The sequence below is a fragment of the Vulpes vulpes genome, chromosome 15 (assembly GCF_048418805.1).
Source record: "Vulpes vulpes isolate BD-2025 chromosome 15, VulVul3, whole genome shotgun sequence".
Lineage (NCBI taxonomy): Eukaryota > Metazoa > Chordata > Mammalia > Carnivora > Canidae > Vulpes > Vulpes vulpes.
In genome coordinates this window covers 78227050-78244192 of record NC_132794.1, presented here as the reverse complement: position 1 = coordinate 78244192, position 17143 = coordinate 78227050, and the positions used below count along the sequence as shown (strand labels likewise).

At 45.0% G+C, this 17143-nt stretch overlaps 1 protein-coding gene across 4 annotated transcripts in view; it reads right to left on the bottom strand.

Annotated features, from left to right (window-relative positions):
- WDFY4 (WDFY family member 4) overlaps positions 1 to 17143 on the bottom strand; it is a 286883-nt gene that overhangs the window by 94776 nt on the left and 174964 nt on the right. For all 4 annotated transcript variants that reach the window (XR_011997478.1, XM_025989725.2, XM_072739274.1 and 1 more), the window contains exons 41-43: positions 11190 to 11396; positions 9605 to 9656; positions 6645 to 6811 (exon numbers count right to left, since the gene is read on the bottom strand). Coding sequence is in view for 3 of the 4 variants with exons in the window: in XM_025989725.2 (XP_025845510.2) it covers positions 6645 to 6811; positions 9605 to 9656; positions 11190 to 11396 (426 nt within the window). In the remaining variant the exon portion in view is untranslated. The remainder of the gene's footprint in view (positions 1 to 6644; positions 6812 to 9604; positions 9657 to 11189; positions 11397 to 17143) is intronic.

Here is a 17143-nt window from a genome sequence, read left to right as displayed (position 1 = left end):
AAAAGACATGAGTTAAGCTGCTGCCATTCTGCAGCTTCTGATTTCCCTAGGGACCTCTGGCAAGGAAAGGCCACCCAGAAGCCTGGAAAGAGGTTACAACCCGGAAAGTCTCCTAGACTGTTCTGGCAAAGCCCTTCTGAGGTGGCAGGGGAGGAGGAACCAGGGATCCACCCCACCACACCAGGTGGGTTGTCCAGCTTACGTGATGGCTAGTTGATGGCAGGTGCCCCCAGGTTTTCTGAGCATGCATGCACATCCACCACACACCCCTGCTGTGGGTGTGCTTTCACTTCAAAATTTAAAAAAAGCACAGACCTGAAAGGTCTACTGGAGATGGCTGAATTAGGGGAATCCCCAGCTTCCTTACATGCTGGCTACAATATGTCTCAATACAAGCAGAAAGTACCAGCCTGAGAAATACAGAGGATACCACCACCCCCTCCTTTCCAAATGCACACACACACATTTGCCATGGGCAGACCTTCTCTATGTTTGTTGGCACATGTTCATGGGTAAGGGGCAGTGCCATGACCTCTCCTTCCTCAACGTACAGTTCCTGTCCTTGACAATGAACACAGTGGATGGGGGGCCCTAAGATCACAGTGGACCAGGGGCTGAGCAGGTAGGTAGGCTGGTACATGCGCACATGCTGTGTCCTGGGCAGAGATGCTGTGAGTGGCGAGGGATCTAGAGGCCTGTCTCCCCAGGCCGGTGTTAACCAGAAAGTTTACAAAAGCAGCACAACAGGACCTGAAGCCAACACCTCTGAGCCCCAATATGGAAAGGCGGCCAAAGGACAGGGCAGTGGGGGGTTTAGTGGAACTTACTCAACACACTGAATTGGAAAGAGACCACATGAATTTACAGTAACACAGATCTGAGGTCAAATCCCAGCAACTTCAGCCAGCGAGCACACTAGGCCCGACTTTCACCACCTAGGAAAGGAAAGTGATGAAGCCATTCTCACAGGCGTTAGACTAGAGGAAGTGCTGTAGGGAAAGAACACAGAGCAATAGCTCCAGACATCTAGCAAGGGACATTTTTGCCAATAATAGCCACAAACAGAAAGCAAAGGGAGGCTCTGAGTCTAGTTTGAGCACGTTCCCTTGGCCAAACTGCCCTCATGGGCACAAACTGCCGGCATCTGCCTCTCTGGTGGTGGTGGTGGATTTGACATGGAAGCCAGCCCCTGCTCAGCCACGCCCCACCTGATCCCAAAGGGGGCCCCCCCACTAGCCAGGTCCTGAGGGAGCAGGCCCAGGTCATGGCTACGGGCCGTCTGCCCACTTCCTGAGCTCGGCACACATGGCCGGCTCCCTGCGGGCACCTCTTGACACAACTGCACTCTCCAGCTCAGTGGATCTTTCCAGAGTACAGATGCTTCGTGTCAGGAAAGGGAGGAACAAGGCTAACCCCAAGCCTGTCCCTGCCTATAATGAAACCACAGGAAGACTTCAAAGTAACAACAGAGCCATGTGGTGAAGTGGTGCTGGCAGCGGCGTGAGCAGAGTGCTGTAGACGTGCAGTGGACACCAGGACAGGCTCACCCAGAAGGTGGCCTCGGCTCCAGGCAGTGGGGGGTGCGTGGGAATGGTCTGTGAGGACCTGGCTGGTGGAGGTGTGAGAGGGGAGGGAGGCAAGTGCGGCTCCTACAGCCAGCTAGGGCCTGCCTATGGAGAGCTCCTAGTCTAGACCCCACTCTGCTCTTCAGCCCCGGGATGTTCTTGGGTTCCTGTGGCCTGCTTCCTCATGCTACTTCCTGCCTCATGCTTTAAATTCAGGGACTCTTTCTGTTTCACCATATACCAACCCAGGCCTCAAACCTGGTAACTTCCCTCTTTCTCACAAAATGTTGCCTTTTGTGGTGGGTGCAGGAACTCCTGCTGGGGCCCCATCCCAGCAGGCCAGGTCTCTCATGGGTTCCTCTCTGACTCTCTGCCTTATTCTCCACAATGTCAGCAGGACAACAGCCCCACTCAGACCCCCCTCACATCATGCCAAGGCACTCACCCCTGCAGCACCTAGCCTCACAGGAGCACCCCAGGAGTCAGGCCAGCTGGGGCAAGGTTTTAATAGAAGCATTTCATTGTTTGCACTAACAGGTCTTTTCCCAATTCCTCAGGTCCATGAATTAAGTACCAGGGTTTGCAGCCCACATCCCCTTCCTTCTTGGAGTGAGAACAAATCCTGAGGTACTATTAAAGGACAAGCAATGGCCTACAGCGGTAAGAATTGACCCACTGACAGCTCCCCTTGTGTGGAGAAGAGAGTTTCGGGCAGGGACACATTGTACCTCTTTGATCTTTGATACATACTGGGGAGTCAAGGAGTATGACCTCATTTTAAAGATAAAAGAAATGAGTTCAAAAGTGGTTCCATTACTTACTCAAAATCATGAGGCCTGTAACTGTTGGAGATGGGATTGGGTCAGTGGGGTCTGTACAAATTTGCCTGGAGCTTCTGCGCACCCCCAGCAACCCCCACCATCAGGAGCCTGCCCCTAGGTGACCCTGGCTGCTCTCCTGGCACACCTCCTTCAGGGAACAAGTGTGTCTAGGGGTTTGGTTCCCCTGAGCCAAGAGAAACTCAGGCAGAGTTGGGAGATAACCCCTCCCATAATTTACCTTTGAAACCCGAGGCAGCAAGCACAACCCAGTGAAATGAATCAAAACAACTCATGCAAAAAACAGAGGAGAGGTCTAGATAAAGTCAGGAATCACCTTGATCTTGCAGCCGCTCACTCTTTGGTTCCAGGGAGCTGACATTCCTTGGGGCCCCCTGCCCCCAGCCTGTCCCCTCCAGGCAGGCAAGGAAAGTATCAAATGGAAACAGGGATGCTCTTGTTCTCAGCCCCTGCTGGGTTCTGCGTGCTCTTGTGGGCACAGCCTGGAGATCCCTGCTCTCACAAAAACCATGTCAGAACTTCTGACAGCTTCCTGCTGTGTGACATGAGACCAAGAAAGACTGAAGTTTAAGTATAAGGCAGGGGAGGATGGAAGAACAGTCTCTTCCTGGTTTTGTCCTGCCTCTCAGGGGCTGACAAAGTCAGTCACCTGTAGGCTCCAAGCTCTTATCCCCTACCACCTCCAACAAGACCCCTGAGGAAACTGCCACTGGGTAGGACAACCAGCAAAAATAAGACTCAGAGATCAGGACAATTACCAAGGTCATCCACCAGCTGCATAGACTGGGGTACAGCTCTTGGCTGTGACTGTAAACTCCAGATCTTACCTTCAGTCCAACCCAGTTAGGGCTGGAACCACCAGGCTGGGCTTGGGAAGCATATGGGAGCCAGGCCACCCACTGAAGCTCCCCTTGGAAGGTGAGGACATGAATTAAGTGGGATATGAACCTAATGATACTAAATGGCAGGCAGTATTCCAAAGATGTCTCCCAAGAACATCATCTCTGATGTTCCCATCAGACCCTAATCTAGGTGCTGCTTGAAAGAACCTGCAGAAGAAATTAAGGTATAAATCAGGTAAAATTGTCCTGGATAATCTGGTGGGTCCAGTGTACTCCCCTGACCCCCTAGCAGCAGAAGAGGAAGGCAGAAGAGTTGGCTGGTGGGAGAGATGTGATGGGACAAGGAGGCAGAGGGGGGATGGGAAGGTGTGAAGGGGGAGAGGACTTGACTCAGTAGCCAGTTTTGAGGAGGGAGGAGGAAGCCACAAGGCAAGGGATATGGGTGGCCCCTAGAAGCTGAGAGGACCCCTGTCTGACGAGCAGCAAAGAATAGGGACCTCAGTCCTATAGAAGCATTGGACCAAATTCTGCCAAAACCTGGATGAGGTGGAAAATGGATTCATTTCCAGAACATGTTGAGAGAAATGCAGCCTTGCCAACACCTTGCTTTCGTCCTTGTGTAACTCTAGGCAGAGAACCAGTGGAGCCATGTTGTGCTGGGACTTTTGAAATAATAAGTGTGTTGTTTTAAGTCACTAAATTTGTGGAAGTTTGCTATGGCGGCAGCAGAAAATCAGTATAACAAGCAAAAGCAAAGCATGGCCACCGATCTGTTCTTACCATAGCGTAATGAAAATCACCAACATGGAGACATACAATCCAATATTTCTTTATCCTATCAAGAAAGTAGGAGGGGATAGCTGGAATGTGACATCGCTTAATATGCATCCTTCCTATCACAGTGTCCCACCTTGACACTATAGACATTTTGGACTGAATAATTATTTTCTGGGGGAGGGGGCTGTCCTGACTTTTGTAGGATGGACAGCAGCATTCCTGGTCTTTGCTGACCAGAGCCCAATAGTGCCTCTTCCCTACCAACCTGTGAAACTGAAAATGTCTCCAGACATTGGCAAATGTTTCCTGGGGGAAAAGCTGGTCGCTGTTGAGAATCACAGCTTCATATAATCCTTTATGGGATTAAGGCAAAGAAAAGTTTTTATAGAAAGAAAGCATTAATCTCCTCACTGTTTTTCAATTGACTACACATTTACTGAATAGCCATTTCTCAGATGAGCACAATACTGTATTGATCCATCAAAACTTTATCAGCTATTAGTCTTCAGCAGTTGGATAATGTAAATGCACATATACATGTATATGAGTGTATACATTTATATATGTTTTGATTTCCATTTTTTAAGATTTTACAGAGTAGACATACGTTACTTCTGTAATCAAAATAAAATGAACATGAATTTAACAAATCTTCATTCATCAGTGTTTATTGAATGTGTACTCCAGGCACACCTGAAGTTAGGTAGCCAGCAGTCCCTCTGTTAAGGAGCACCAGTGCAGTGAGAGAGGAAGACAGGTAAAGTGGGGAAGGTTAGTCTGTGTGCCAGGAGCAAGGGTGGGGGGTGATGCAGGGGGCAATGGTGATTGCAGGTACTCCGGGTCTCAGAGTGGGAGGCAATAAGATTGGCTTCAGAGAGTCACCAGCCAAGGCAGTAACAGGTAGATAAACCAGGATGAGCAAAGGCATGATAATGAGATGTGAGAAGGACTACAAAATGTGCTCTGCCTGGAAGCTTTGAGTTAAGCAGGTATAGGAAGGATGATGTTACAAGACTTCATTGGTTCAACTGTGACCCCAGTCCAAGATCAGCTAAGAAACTTGATAAAAATGCTTCAGTAGACCATTTGGCAATGCACTTCAAGCTGGCCTCCTTCTATTCAACCCCTGCAAGGAGCAAACCCCCACTTAACACTCCTGGGAGTCTCTGCAAGGAACCTAGCCCTGGAAAGGACATGCTTTATTTCTGCACCTGCTGATGCCCCTCACAGGCCCTCTGATTTCATCACCTGCTCCTGGAAATCCAGTCTGCTTACATGGTGGCCCCTAGTTCAGATGCACTCTCATCCACCAGACTAGCCCTCAGCTCTCACACATTCTTCTCTGTGAGTCCCTGTATGGCCCCTGGCCACATCCTGCCCACTCCTCTGTTCTGCTGGCACATCTTCACTCACATTGTGAACAGAAGAGTTGATGGGTGAGACTCAGAGGGCCTTAAACTACCCCACCTTCAGCAAGGGAATCTTTGTCTTTAATGGGGTACGTCACATGTGCACAGCTCTGAGCTAGTAGTCTCTCTGCTTCCACTATCCTATGTAAGTCCTGTAAGAATTTTGTGAAATGATTGCTCTACACTCCATATTAAAGGTAAGAAATATTGAGGCTTACAGAGGTTAGGTAACACACAATTTAGTGTGTTGCCAAGTTGGGATTTGAGCTCAGGTCTGTTTTACTCTAAGGCATAAGCTTCATCTTTCATACCTTTCTTAGATTTGGTTAAGATGGGTCCTCCCTTAGGTCCATACGTTAGGGATTCCTCCAGTCCCTGTTCAGTCACACCAAGGAGCCAGACCGGGGGGGTCCTCCAACCCCACTCTAGGTGTCCTAGGCTGCAGACTCCCCTGCTAATTGTCCTTGCTCTTTGGCCCATGCACTCATTTTCTCCAGGTCCACCCTGTTGAGGGCTGATGGTGCCACAAGTGTGCACACCCCTAGGCCTGAGTGATGGCCCAGGAGAGGCTGGTGGCAGGGTGAGCAGTCTAGGCACAGCTTGGACTTGGGGGCTGAGTTGTCCAAACACATTCACACTCACTGCAAGATGGATCCCTCAAAGTGGTCAGATTGCAGGCAGGGGACCAAAGTACCAAACAATAAAATTGAGAATTCTAAATCTGAAACTGGTCATCCAGGGATTATAAAGGTCAGTGTTGGTGGGGCTCCTGGGTGGCTCAGTGGTTCAGCATCTGCCTTCTGCTCAGGGCATGATCCCAGAACACCAGGATTGAGCCTCACATAGGGCTCCCCTCGAGGAGCCTGCCTCTCCCTCTGCCTATGTCTCTGCCTCTCTCTCTCTCTCTCTCTGCGTCTTTCATGAACAAATACATAAAATCTTTAAAAATAAATAGACAAAGGTCAGTGTTGGAAGTTAGAGCATATTTCATAACAGCTTGTTAGCTTGAGTTATATCTTTTAAATATCTTGAGGCAAGGTGTGTCAGCTTCCATTTGTGCCCTTGCACTGGACTCACAAGTTTAGAAGCATGCCTGTTCTTGCTCACTGAAATTTTTTTTACAGTGAAGAGAGTTCTCATCTCCCACATGAATGAAGAAAGTTTGATCTCACTTGATAACCGTTAAAGAATACTTGTGATGGGCTGTATTACCTTTTCATGATCGAGGAGCTCTTGTAAAATAACTTGTCTTTCCTGACACAGTTCCAAGAAATCTTCAGAGTGCAGACTTTCATGTAAGGCAGGGAAGAAGGTCAGTTGGGTGCAGTCCACTGCCACCTCATCTCTCCTGCTCTCGGCTTCCTCTGGTGTCAGCTCATCTACAGCAGCATAAAGGGAATACACATTTTTGGCATGAGCCACCTGACCTCACGAGGGATGGTACACAACCTGGGTCTGAGTCACTGAGAGAAATTGCAAAGTTTCAGGGCAGAGGCGAGTGGTGTGGATCTCAGCATATCCTTCACTGTGTCTGAAAGTGGACACCAGCCATTTAACCCTCTGGTGTGGTCATCACACCATTAGGCTGAGCCACTCTGGAAAACTTGGCTGCTCTATAGCTCCAGAGTGGCCACAGGGCAACAATTCAAAATTTACCCTCATTAATCAGTAGAGCAATTCACTTTATTCATTCTTTTAAAGGAATGAGGTGGGTTTTTTTCTAATTATGGAAACACTATGATCTTAGTGTTAAAAAAAAAAACACTTGGAAAACCCATGAAATTGTGAGAATAAATTTAAAATATTTGAGAAGTAAAACAAGTATCCTTCACTCACCCAGAGATACTGCTTAATAACAACCGATTGGGTGTAGTAAGCACTTTCCTGTGCTGGATGCTTTTGATGACATTTTTTCATCTACTCTATTGGGCTGTAGATTCTATTTCAACCTCCCTTCACAACTGGGGAAAAGTGGAAGAGGCTAATTACTTTGTTTATGGTTATAGGGTCACCAAGATTGAGAGGTCAAATCTGAACCAAGTCTGTCTTCCTTATTCGCAACTTGGGTTCTTTACTTCTAATATATTTTCCAGATGTATATGTATATGCACACACACACACACACACACACACGTGATTTTTTGACATAAGAATTGTATTGCATTTATAGTTTTTCTCTTCTGGAATTTTTTTGAGATTATGAGTACTTTAATTTCCATTAAAAGTTCTTTGAACTCACCTAAAACTGCTGTATAATATCTGTTGTGTGGCTCTTTCATAATCACCTAATCAATCTCCAATCTTTCAGAGACACATCGGTTTCTATTTCTACCATGGATGCCCTGTGCTATGATCATGTGTGTGCACACCTAGACTTATTTCCCAAGCATGTACTCCTGGACATCGACATTTGGGTGCCAGCTGAGCACAGACCTACACGATTTCTGGATCCTGCTCCCCTGCTGTGTCCACCTGTCTAGAGCAGGCATACAGCACAGGACAGCAAAGTTGAGGGGTTACAGGCCATTTTCTTCAAGCTCATCTGTTTGAGTTCCTCTCCACCTGAGAGTCTCTGAACTGGATGAATGAAAGAGTCTGCTGCTTACAGCAATAGCCACCATAGGCTTTTCCCCATGCAGGGAGAGGACTATATAGATACTGGTACCCAGGAGAGCACATGGGAGAACCATAAACCCTTTCTTCTTCTTTCCCGAATGAGCTTCCTACTGGGGTGGGGGTCTGCATATTGGGATGAGGGGACTCAGCAGCCCATGGCCATAGACCACATCAGCACATCTTCCATCACAAAAATCTCCGCAGACTCCCCCTCTGATCTCAGAGCTGTGGAGCTTGGGGTAAAAAGAAGAGAAGCAAATGGGCATTACAACATGATCCCAATTCCCATGCCACAGTGGGACCCCCAATTCAACCTAGGATCAGGACCCAGCACCATCCCTTTTGGACACTGTTACTGCAGACTGGCAAGACAGCAAGCTCAATGCAAATCCAGTAGTCAGCCACTAAATGAGACAAGTTTCATCAGTGTTCGTTAGTTGTCATCTCACCTAACTCTGGGAAATGAACAAGGGGTAGAGGTAGGGGAGGTGGGTGGGGGGTTGGGGTGACTGGGTGATGGGCACTGAGGGGGGCACTTGGCGGGATGAGCACTGGGTGTTATGCTTTATGTTGGCAAATTGAACTTCAATAAAAAAATATTTTTTTTAAAAAAAGGAAGCTGTCACCTGGTTAAGGATATGACACTAGCTGCACCTCAGTAGACAATGAAACTCCCAGACATGGAGTGTTTGAAGCAAAAGGCAGGGTCTGGTAGAAATACAAAATCTGAAATAGAGTGTGTATGTCTGTGTGTATCTGCATGTCGTGCAAGCGCGTGCGCGCGCGTGTGTGTGTGTTTGGATGTGTTCATGCCAAATAACCTTTGAAAATAAATCTGGATTTCTGCAAACTAGCTCAACCAAATTCCTCCATGAGAATTATACAAATAAAGTAAGTATAAACATCAAAAATGATTCAAAGTGGGATCCCTGGGTGGCGCAGCGGTTTGGCGCCTGCCTTTGTCCCAGGGCGCGATCCTGGAGACCCGGGATCGAATCCCACGTCGGGCTCCCTGCATGGAGCCTGCTTCTCCCTCTGCCTGTGTCTCTGCCTGTCTCTCTCTCTGTGTGTGACTATCATAAATAAAAAAATAAAAACATTTAAAAAAATGATTCAAAGTATTCATTTTAGTTTGGGAATTAATGGCAATTGTAGCTGTCATTTTTATAATTAGAATTCAATGTAAAAAGTACTAAATATCTCTTACCCATTTTTACTTTAAAGCATTTTCTTATTTTCCTCCTATGTGTTTTGGGTCACAAACTGAACATGTATTTTTATTACTTGGAGACACTTTTAATGTCTCCCTGACATAACAAACTGACATGATAAAATTCTTATTATGACAACCTTAACATAAAATTCTTCACCTAACAGAATTCAAGGTCTGGAAGAGGTTCTTCCTCATCCTGGAGAACACAGTAATGAAAAGAGTCTTAGCACTGCCTACTTTACATTGGCAGCATTTTCCCCTCTGAAATACTAATTCATATTAAATAAAACCAAGAAGTAATTTAATTACTAATGAAAAATAGGTAAACTAATAAACAGAATACCTTGTTTCTCAACACTTGTTTTGGAAACACTGCCATTTCTGTATTGGTTTTCCTGAAATAAAACCAGAGAAAAGAGAAATGAAATCCTGAAGACTGTTGCTGTGCCTCCCACTCCATTACATGGACCCACAAACATGCACACATGCATGTGACTCTCTCGAATTATTCATATACTACAGTCTTAGATGCAAGAAGGGAGGCATGCTAAATCCTAAAGGACCACAATAAAACGCAAGTATTCATGGTCCCGAGTCAAAGGAGAAAAAACCCACAATTTTCCATTAAGTAGGACTTCCAGTAATTACCAAAGATGATGCCAAAATGGCATTAAATAGCATCCCGGATGTCTGTGGTATGGGCCACCCTGGAGAGGGGACCAGGCACAGGATCTGGGGCTGGGCAGCCCAGGAGACACAGACCAAGTTTCAGAGCCAGTCTTTGGCTTTGTCACTAGCACAGAGGCCAGGATACTTATTTTTCCTGACTTCACTTCTTAAGAAATGTATTAAGGGAAAAATACTACATAAAATCAGAGGTTTATTGACAGTACATTAAAAATTCAAGTGTCTACTGGATAAATGAAATATAATTTTTTTTCATTAAGTTTTATACAGGATTTAAAGTGGATAAAAGATCCTGAGGTTATAGACTAGAGAACAAACCCAACATTGTATCTCAGGATGAATGTGAAAGGAAATGTCTTGCATTCCAGTATTTGCAAGCCCCCTTCTAGAATATCTTAAATCGGAATTGTTCAATGAGGACGTGAAAGAACTATTAACAGATTTTTCTATAACTACTCCTAATCCAACTGGTTCCTCATTCTTTAAAAGGCAGTACTGTCAGTTTGATGACAGAGAGTTCAAATTTCATTACAGCAAACTCCCAGGGACTACCTAGATAGCTTCTGTTGCTTGGCAATCCAATATAGCCTCAGTGTTGTTTGGGTTACATGGGTCATGGGCTCAAGCTTTCAGAAATAGCTGACAAATAATTTGTGCAAACAGATAATGGCCATCACTGGCTCTTTCAAAACACTGATGTCCAGGGCAGCCTGGGTGGCTCAGTGGTTTAGTGCTGCTTTCAACTCAGGGCATGATCCTGGAGACCCGGAATCGAGTCCCATGTCGGGCTCCCTGCATGGAGCCTGCTTCTCCCTCTGCCTGTGTCTCTGCCTGTCTTTATCTCTGTGTGTCTCATGAATGAATAAATTAAAATAAACCACTGAAGTCCAGATTATCCCACTGGACTTTTGTGGATGTCAATGTGGCACTGGGTTAGTGGTGTTGATATGAACCACTCTGCTATTCATTCATTCGCTCATGTACTCATTTACTCAGGCTGTAGTTAGAGCACTCTATGTACCTGTGAGAATGAGTGATTCTTTTCTTTTGTTAAGTGGCATTGAGAACAAATTACAGCACTCTTACCTTTAACTGTGCACATGATCTCTCCTGCTTGCCCATGCCCAAGCATTCCTAAAGCACTCCTGTTGTAAACAGCATGAAAAGGAAAAGCAAAGGAGAGACTTCCCTGCACATTTCCTTCCTGGAAGTATCATTGTTTTGCTGCATCCAAGTCTTACCTTGAACCTTTCTGGACTCAGGGCCTCCAGCGGAGACAAATGTCTGACACGTTTCCTCATGCGAGCTGGTCCTTCTCTCCAGTCTAGTTCCCACCTGGAACAAAGTGTGGCTTCCGCCGTTTGGCCCCACAAGCCCAGTTCCCCAAAAAGTTGCTCCTGAATCCTGGCCCAGGCGTTGGCTGCCTTGATGTTGTCACATCTCCGCCTCTGGGGAGCAGAAGTACAGGATCACTCCCAGACATATTTCCTCATGGGCTTGGCCCCAGACTTCTGGGTATGAGCAGATCAAACCCTCTTAATTGTCCAAGAAAAATAACCCCTCACAGGTGGTCCTGAGCACCCTGAGTGTGGGTAGTATACTCTCTGGAGCTAGGACAGGCTAGGAGAAGAAATCAGTTTTTTGGCTTTGAGACCGTTTAATCCAGGTTAGAGAAGGAGAAAAACATCTGCCCTTTGGCCTTCAGAGCCATGTGACTGCTGGGTTCTGTGCAGAGCACAGCTAGTCCCAAAGGTCCTGGCACTATTCATCAGAGTAGATTGGACAGCTATTTTATAAATGGAACACAGAATCTCACCATAGCCCCTACCCTTCAAAATGGACAAGGAATTTGACCACAGCCCCTACCCTTCAAAAATGATGCTGAGGATTCTTCTTTCAGTGTCTGAACTGGAGGTGTGGGGGATTAGCAGATCTGCCAATAATTGGTAGATCTGAACAAATTATTCCAACCTCTGGACCTCAGATTCTCCATTCTCTAACTTAAATGAGAAGTTTGGCCTAGATATTGTCTAAGAGTCTTTCAAATCCTAATATAATAGAACTCTAGAATGCTGAAGAATCCTAGAATGTTCATAGAAGCTAAAACCTTTGATATTACTGAAAATAATCCCTTACTTATGAAATCTTCATAGTTTGCATATGTAGCACTTGACTATCACATCTGCTGCTAGAGTGTAACTCAACCTTCTATAAAATACACCCCGAAATGGCTTTTGTATGGCACACACTGAAATTTTCTACATCACCTGCTAAGGGAATTTTGACACCTCTCAGTTATGACAATGGAATTGGCTTTGTCTGTGGGGTAGACTTTTGCATTTATCTAAATACTGCATGGTATTTGCCCTAACTTCTGATTTAAAATTTTCAGAATACTGAAAGGTGAAAGTGTTAATGACAAGAAGCACAGATCTCATCAATTTAACATAAAGAGAAAAAAATCATTATCATGCATTAGGGCCGAGCCCCTCACCTGCTGTATTTCATTTCTTCTACCCAGTGGTACCTTGAGTGAAACTTGAAACTTGTAAAGAATTTCTATTATCTTCATAAAGAAATCAAATCTGGAACAGGAGAAGTGATTTCTCCAAGGACCACCAGGTGATGGAACTGAGATTCAAACCCAGTCCATCTGATTCCAAAGCCTCCACTTAAGCCTGCTTGCTAGATTCCTTTCCTGAAGGCCTTGTGTCATTCTTTTAATTCATGATTTCTGATGCTATGACTTTGAAGATTGGCATGACAGATTAGAGCCAGGCCCTGTAAATCGGGGCCATTTGGAACAGGTAAATCATTTTTGGAATTTGAAGACTCCCATGAAAATATAACAGAAGGGTGCCTGGGTGGTTCAATCAGTTAAGTGTCTAACCTTCGGCTCCGGTCTGAGCTCAAAGTCCTGGGATCAAGCTCTATGTTGGGCTCCCTGCTCAGCAGGGAGTCTGCTTCTCCTTCTTCCTGATTGATGCCCCCACCCTCCACTCATGCTCTCTCTCTCGAATAAATAAATAAAATATTTCAAAAAGAAAGAAAATATAACAGCCAATACAGTGCTTAGTCCATGGTCTTTGGCATCAGATGAACCTGGGTTGTCATCATGTTTCTGCTATTCCCTAGTGTCTAGTGTAAAGGGGCTTCAGCTTCTTCATCAAATGTGGTTAATAATACTATAAAAATAATAAAACCATGAGTTTATGTAAGGATTAAATAATACAATATTTTCAAGAGTTTTATATGATGACTTGCCTGGCATAAACAGTATTTTTACTGTGAATAAAGCAAATCCTATTTCAAAGCAAGATTATTTTTTTCTCCATAGTTCTTAAATATAGATCCAAAACAATTACAACGTTTTACATAATACTCCAATTGGATAATCAGGAACTCCAGAAAAATAATGTCTGTCCATAGCCTTTTACAGGAATTAGGTAATATGAAATGAATACTCATTTGAAGAAAATATTTCAGCTCCCTGGAGATTGTCATTGGGTTTGGAATAACATATAGAGCTTCACAAAGGATGAAGATTCCCAAACTTCAGATTGTCCGCCCTGGGCTTAAAATTAGTCCTTTAATTTTACCCCCAAGGATGTGCCTATGCACCTGGGGATTCACATTCCCCAAGTCTTCATCACAAGGCAAATAATTTATCTTGAATACCTGTGGCCAGACAGACGTGTGTCAGTGGTGAGACTCCTCAGAGAGGAGTAATTGTTTAGTGCATGATAGAAAGCTACAAGTGGTCCTGGGACAGAGGACATGGGATGACCAGACAGCAAAGTCCTGAGTCCCCACCTGCAAAGTGCACTGTGATGCCCATGTTTCTGTACCAGGTAAGGTCTTCTTGAAGCTTGAATCATGATTGGAATTGAACACCAATAAAAAATAAATTTATAAAAAAATAAAATAAAAAAATAAAGCTCTTGTCTCTTTGGAAAAAAAATCATGATTGGGCCAAATGCCACACCAGAGACTCAGAGGCAGGGTTCCTGGTATGTTAGAGGTAACTGTAATTGGAGCTGAATGGAAACATTTGGGTAGCATCAATGAGCTTTTCCTCTGGGCAACCAGCCCTTCCCTGCTTTTGGTCCTTTGTGCTTTGGAGGGATTGATCCCAGCCCTGGCTTCAGTTCTCAATGGCATTCAAGTTTGGCTAATATAAGTGGTGGAAGATGATTATAGGATGGGCCGTGAATGTGTGTATGTGTGTGTGTGTGTGTGTGTGTGCGTCTGTGAAAGAGAAAGATTGAGAAGAGAGAGGGAGAAAGAAGAAACTGATTGCTTAGGACAGAGCTTGAATACTTGGATCTTGGAGCTTGAATACTGGTTCTTGAAGTTTGCTTCTCCTAGATTTTTTAGTACCACATATCAGTTCACTTGCTGCCTATACCAGTTTGAGCTGAGTTTCTGATATTTGCATTTGAAAAAGCTGTGACAGACACTTAATGGATATACAGAAACTAAGCAAGAAATGACAACAGTCTGCTGGCCCCTAGAGAACTCAAGCGTGTGATACTGTGAAAATGTATTGCCCCTTAAAAAAGCAGGGTGGTTGCTCCAGACCCCATTATCTCTGGCAGATGGTGATTACCTCTGCATTCCTTTAAATGTTGAAACAATCTGTCTTAAATATTTAAACACTTGGAAAGTGTCCTTATGGATTAGCCTCAAAATGCTGATTTTCTCAGAAATACATCAGTAAAACTCTACACAGCTTTCTCAAGTATTTTCTGAAACCCGTTCAGGCCCACTGCTGAAAATGAGCCAGGCCAATATTCTAGAAGGCTGGATACTCTCCTTCTCGGCTCAGAAAATTCCAGCAGAAACTTACAAAGTACCACAGACCACATCTCTCCTAGCCATAAGCAAATTTCCCAGACTCTTCCACCCATAAAAAGAGAAATGCTCACACTTTTGACTGGATGCTGATTTGGACATTTAGACAAACAACATCATCTGTCTTGAAATGGTGCAAGTGTGATAAGGATGCCATAAACACAGAACGCAATCTTAAACAATTTCTCTTATTTACCCCTCAATAGTAATTGAATTTATTAGCCATATTGTTAGTCCTGAAAGAAGTCAGTGGATACAAATGGTGGGACACTGATGTGGAAGGGTCTGTCCAAGGGGCACCGATAATAAAATAAGCCAGCTAGACACCTATCATGCTGTACAGTGAAGTCAGCAATGTTGGGGTGGGGTAAATGCCCCTGATGAGGCCCTTCTCTAAACTAAGAGTGTTTAAGATCAGCTTGTGCTTCCAGAAACCAGAAAGCCTCCTGATTGCCTTGACGGTATCATTTCCTATAGACACCCAAACTTCTGTTCCATCCCTGTCAAGTCTCATAAACTGCCCCCCATCCTTACAGAACAGCTGGAGAGGCTGTGTTGCTAACCTGTGTGTTTCTGGGGTACAGGTTGCACATCTCATGAATCCCTAGTCCCAGGGCCGTGTGTGGGCTCCTAGATGATCTTACATGGAAGGAGTTAGACCAGGTTACTTGGCTGAAGTTGATCAGATCCTATTTTGTTTCCTTGACATTTGGGTACCACTGCTCCACCCTTCCTTGGTCCTTCAGCCACCCCAGGCATATGGTTCCTTTACCCTACTGTTCCCTTTATAGTAGAACATCCCAATATTGACCTCATCACCCTGCTTGTGGTTATTTCTTTACTGTTGGTACCTCTACTGAGTTTTAAGAACCTTCCAGGCACAGCAGTAGCATTATAATCTCTGCCTTTCCTATGCCTAGCATAGGCTTTGGAGCAGAGAAATCATAAAGTAAATAATGTATTTAGCAAGGCTTTATTTTTTTAAGTTTTTTTTTTAATTTTTTTTATTTATTTATGATAGTCACACAGAGAGAGAGAGAGAGAGGCAGAGACATAGGCAGAGACACAGGCAGAGGGAAAAGCAGGCTCCATGCACCGGGAGCCCGACGTGGGATTCGATCCGGGGTCTCCAGGATCGCGCCCTGGGCCAAAGGCAGGTGCGAAACCACTGCGCCACCCAGGGATCCCTTAGCAAGGCTTTAATACTATATGTTGTGCTTTATTATTATTATTATTATTATTAAAAGATTTAATTCATTCATGAGAGACAAAGCGAGAGCGAGAGAGAGAGAAGCAGAGACATAGGCAGAGGGAGAAGCAGGCTCCCCAAAGGGAGCCTGATGCAGGACTTGATCCCAGGACCCCAGGATCACAACCTGAACCAAAGGCAGATGCTCAACCACTGAACCACCCAGGTGCTCTACTATTATTAGCAATCATCTTTTAACAACATTTTGTTAACAACAACACTGACTAAAGATGAACTTCATAGCCATTCCATAACCACATGTATTCCCTGCCAGTCACTTCGAGGCACTCTACACTTGTTCTTTAATCTCCACAGTTAGGCAGTGTGATTTTGTTTTCGAGATGGGAACCCTGAGGTTCAGACTGCGTGCCTGGGAAGGGGCAGATCTGAGACTCAGCTTGAGATCCCTGGCATGACAGACAGTGCTTTTTACTCTAACTGTCCAGAAATCACACCTAGAGAAGTGTTTTAAGTATCTAAGTCTGCCTTGATGAGTGGCAACCCCTTGCATTTAGGATAAAATGCAAAAGCCCTAAGGAGGTAGCAAGCCCTGTGTGCTCCAGTCCTGCCTTACCTTCACCCTTGTTCATTCCCAGCTCAGGTCACCCAGTCACTTTTTCCAGTTAATGGCAACATCCAGCTCTTTCCTGATTGGGACCTTCCCATATGTCCTCCCTTAGCCAAAGTACATTCTCAAAATACTTCAGCTTATTTTCCTCCTCCTACGGATCTCAACTTAATGGTCACTTTCTTGGAGAAGGCCTCTTGTCTGCCCAAGCAAATTCTCCCCACATCATAGTCTCTCATTGTACCTGTATTTTCCATGTCTCTTGCTCATCATAAGTAATAATGATCTACTTATTTGGGAAGTTATTTAATACATATTCCCCTCTAGAGGTAGAGTGAAGCTACCAGAGAGTGAGGCCCATGTCTGCTCTGTGTACAACTGTGCTCCTAGCTCATAGCACAGGGTCTGAGGCATCTGGGCTCTTGACACCTATTTACTAGTGGATGAGTGAGTAGATGAGAGGATAAACATGCTGCCAGTCTCTTCAGCTGCTGACAGTGTGGGGCCAAGTCCACTGTACAAGT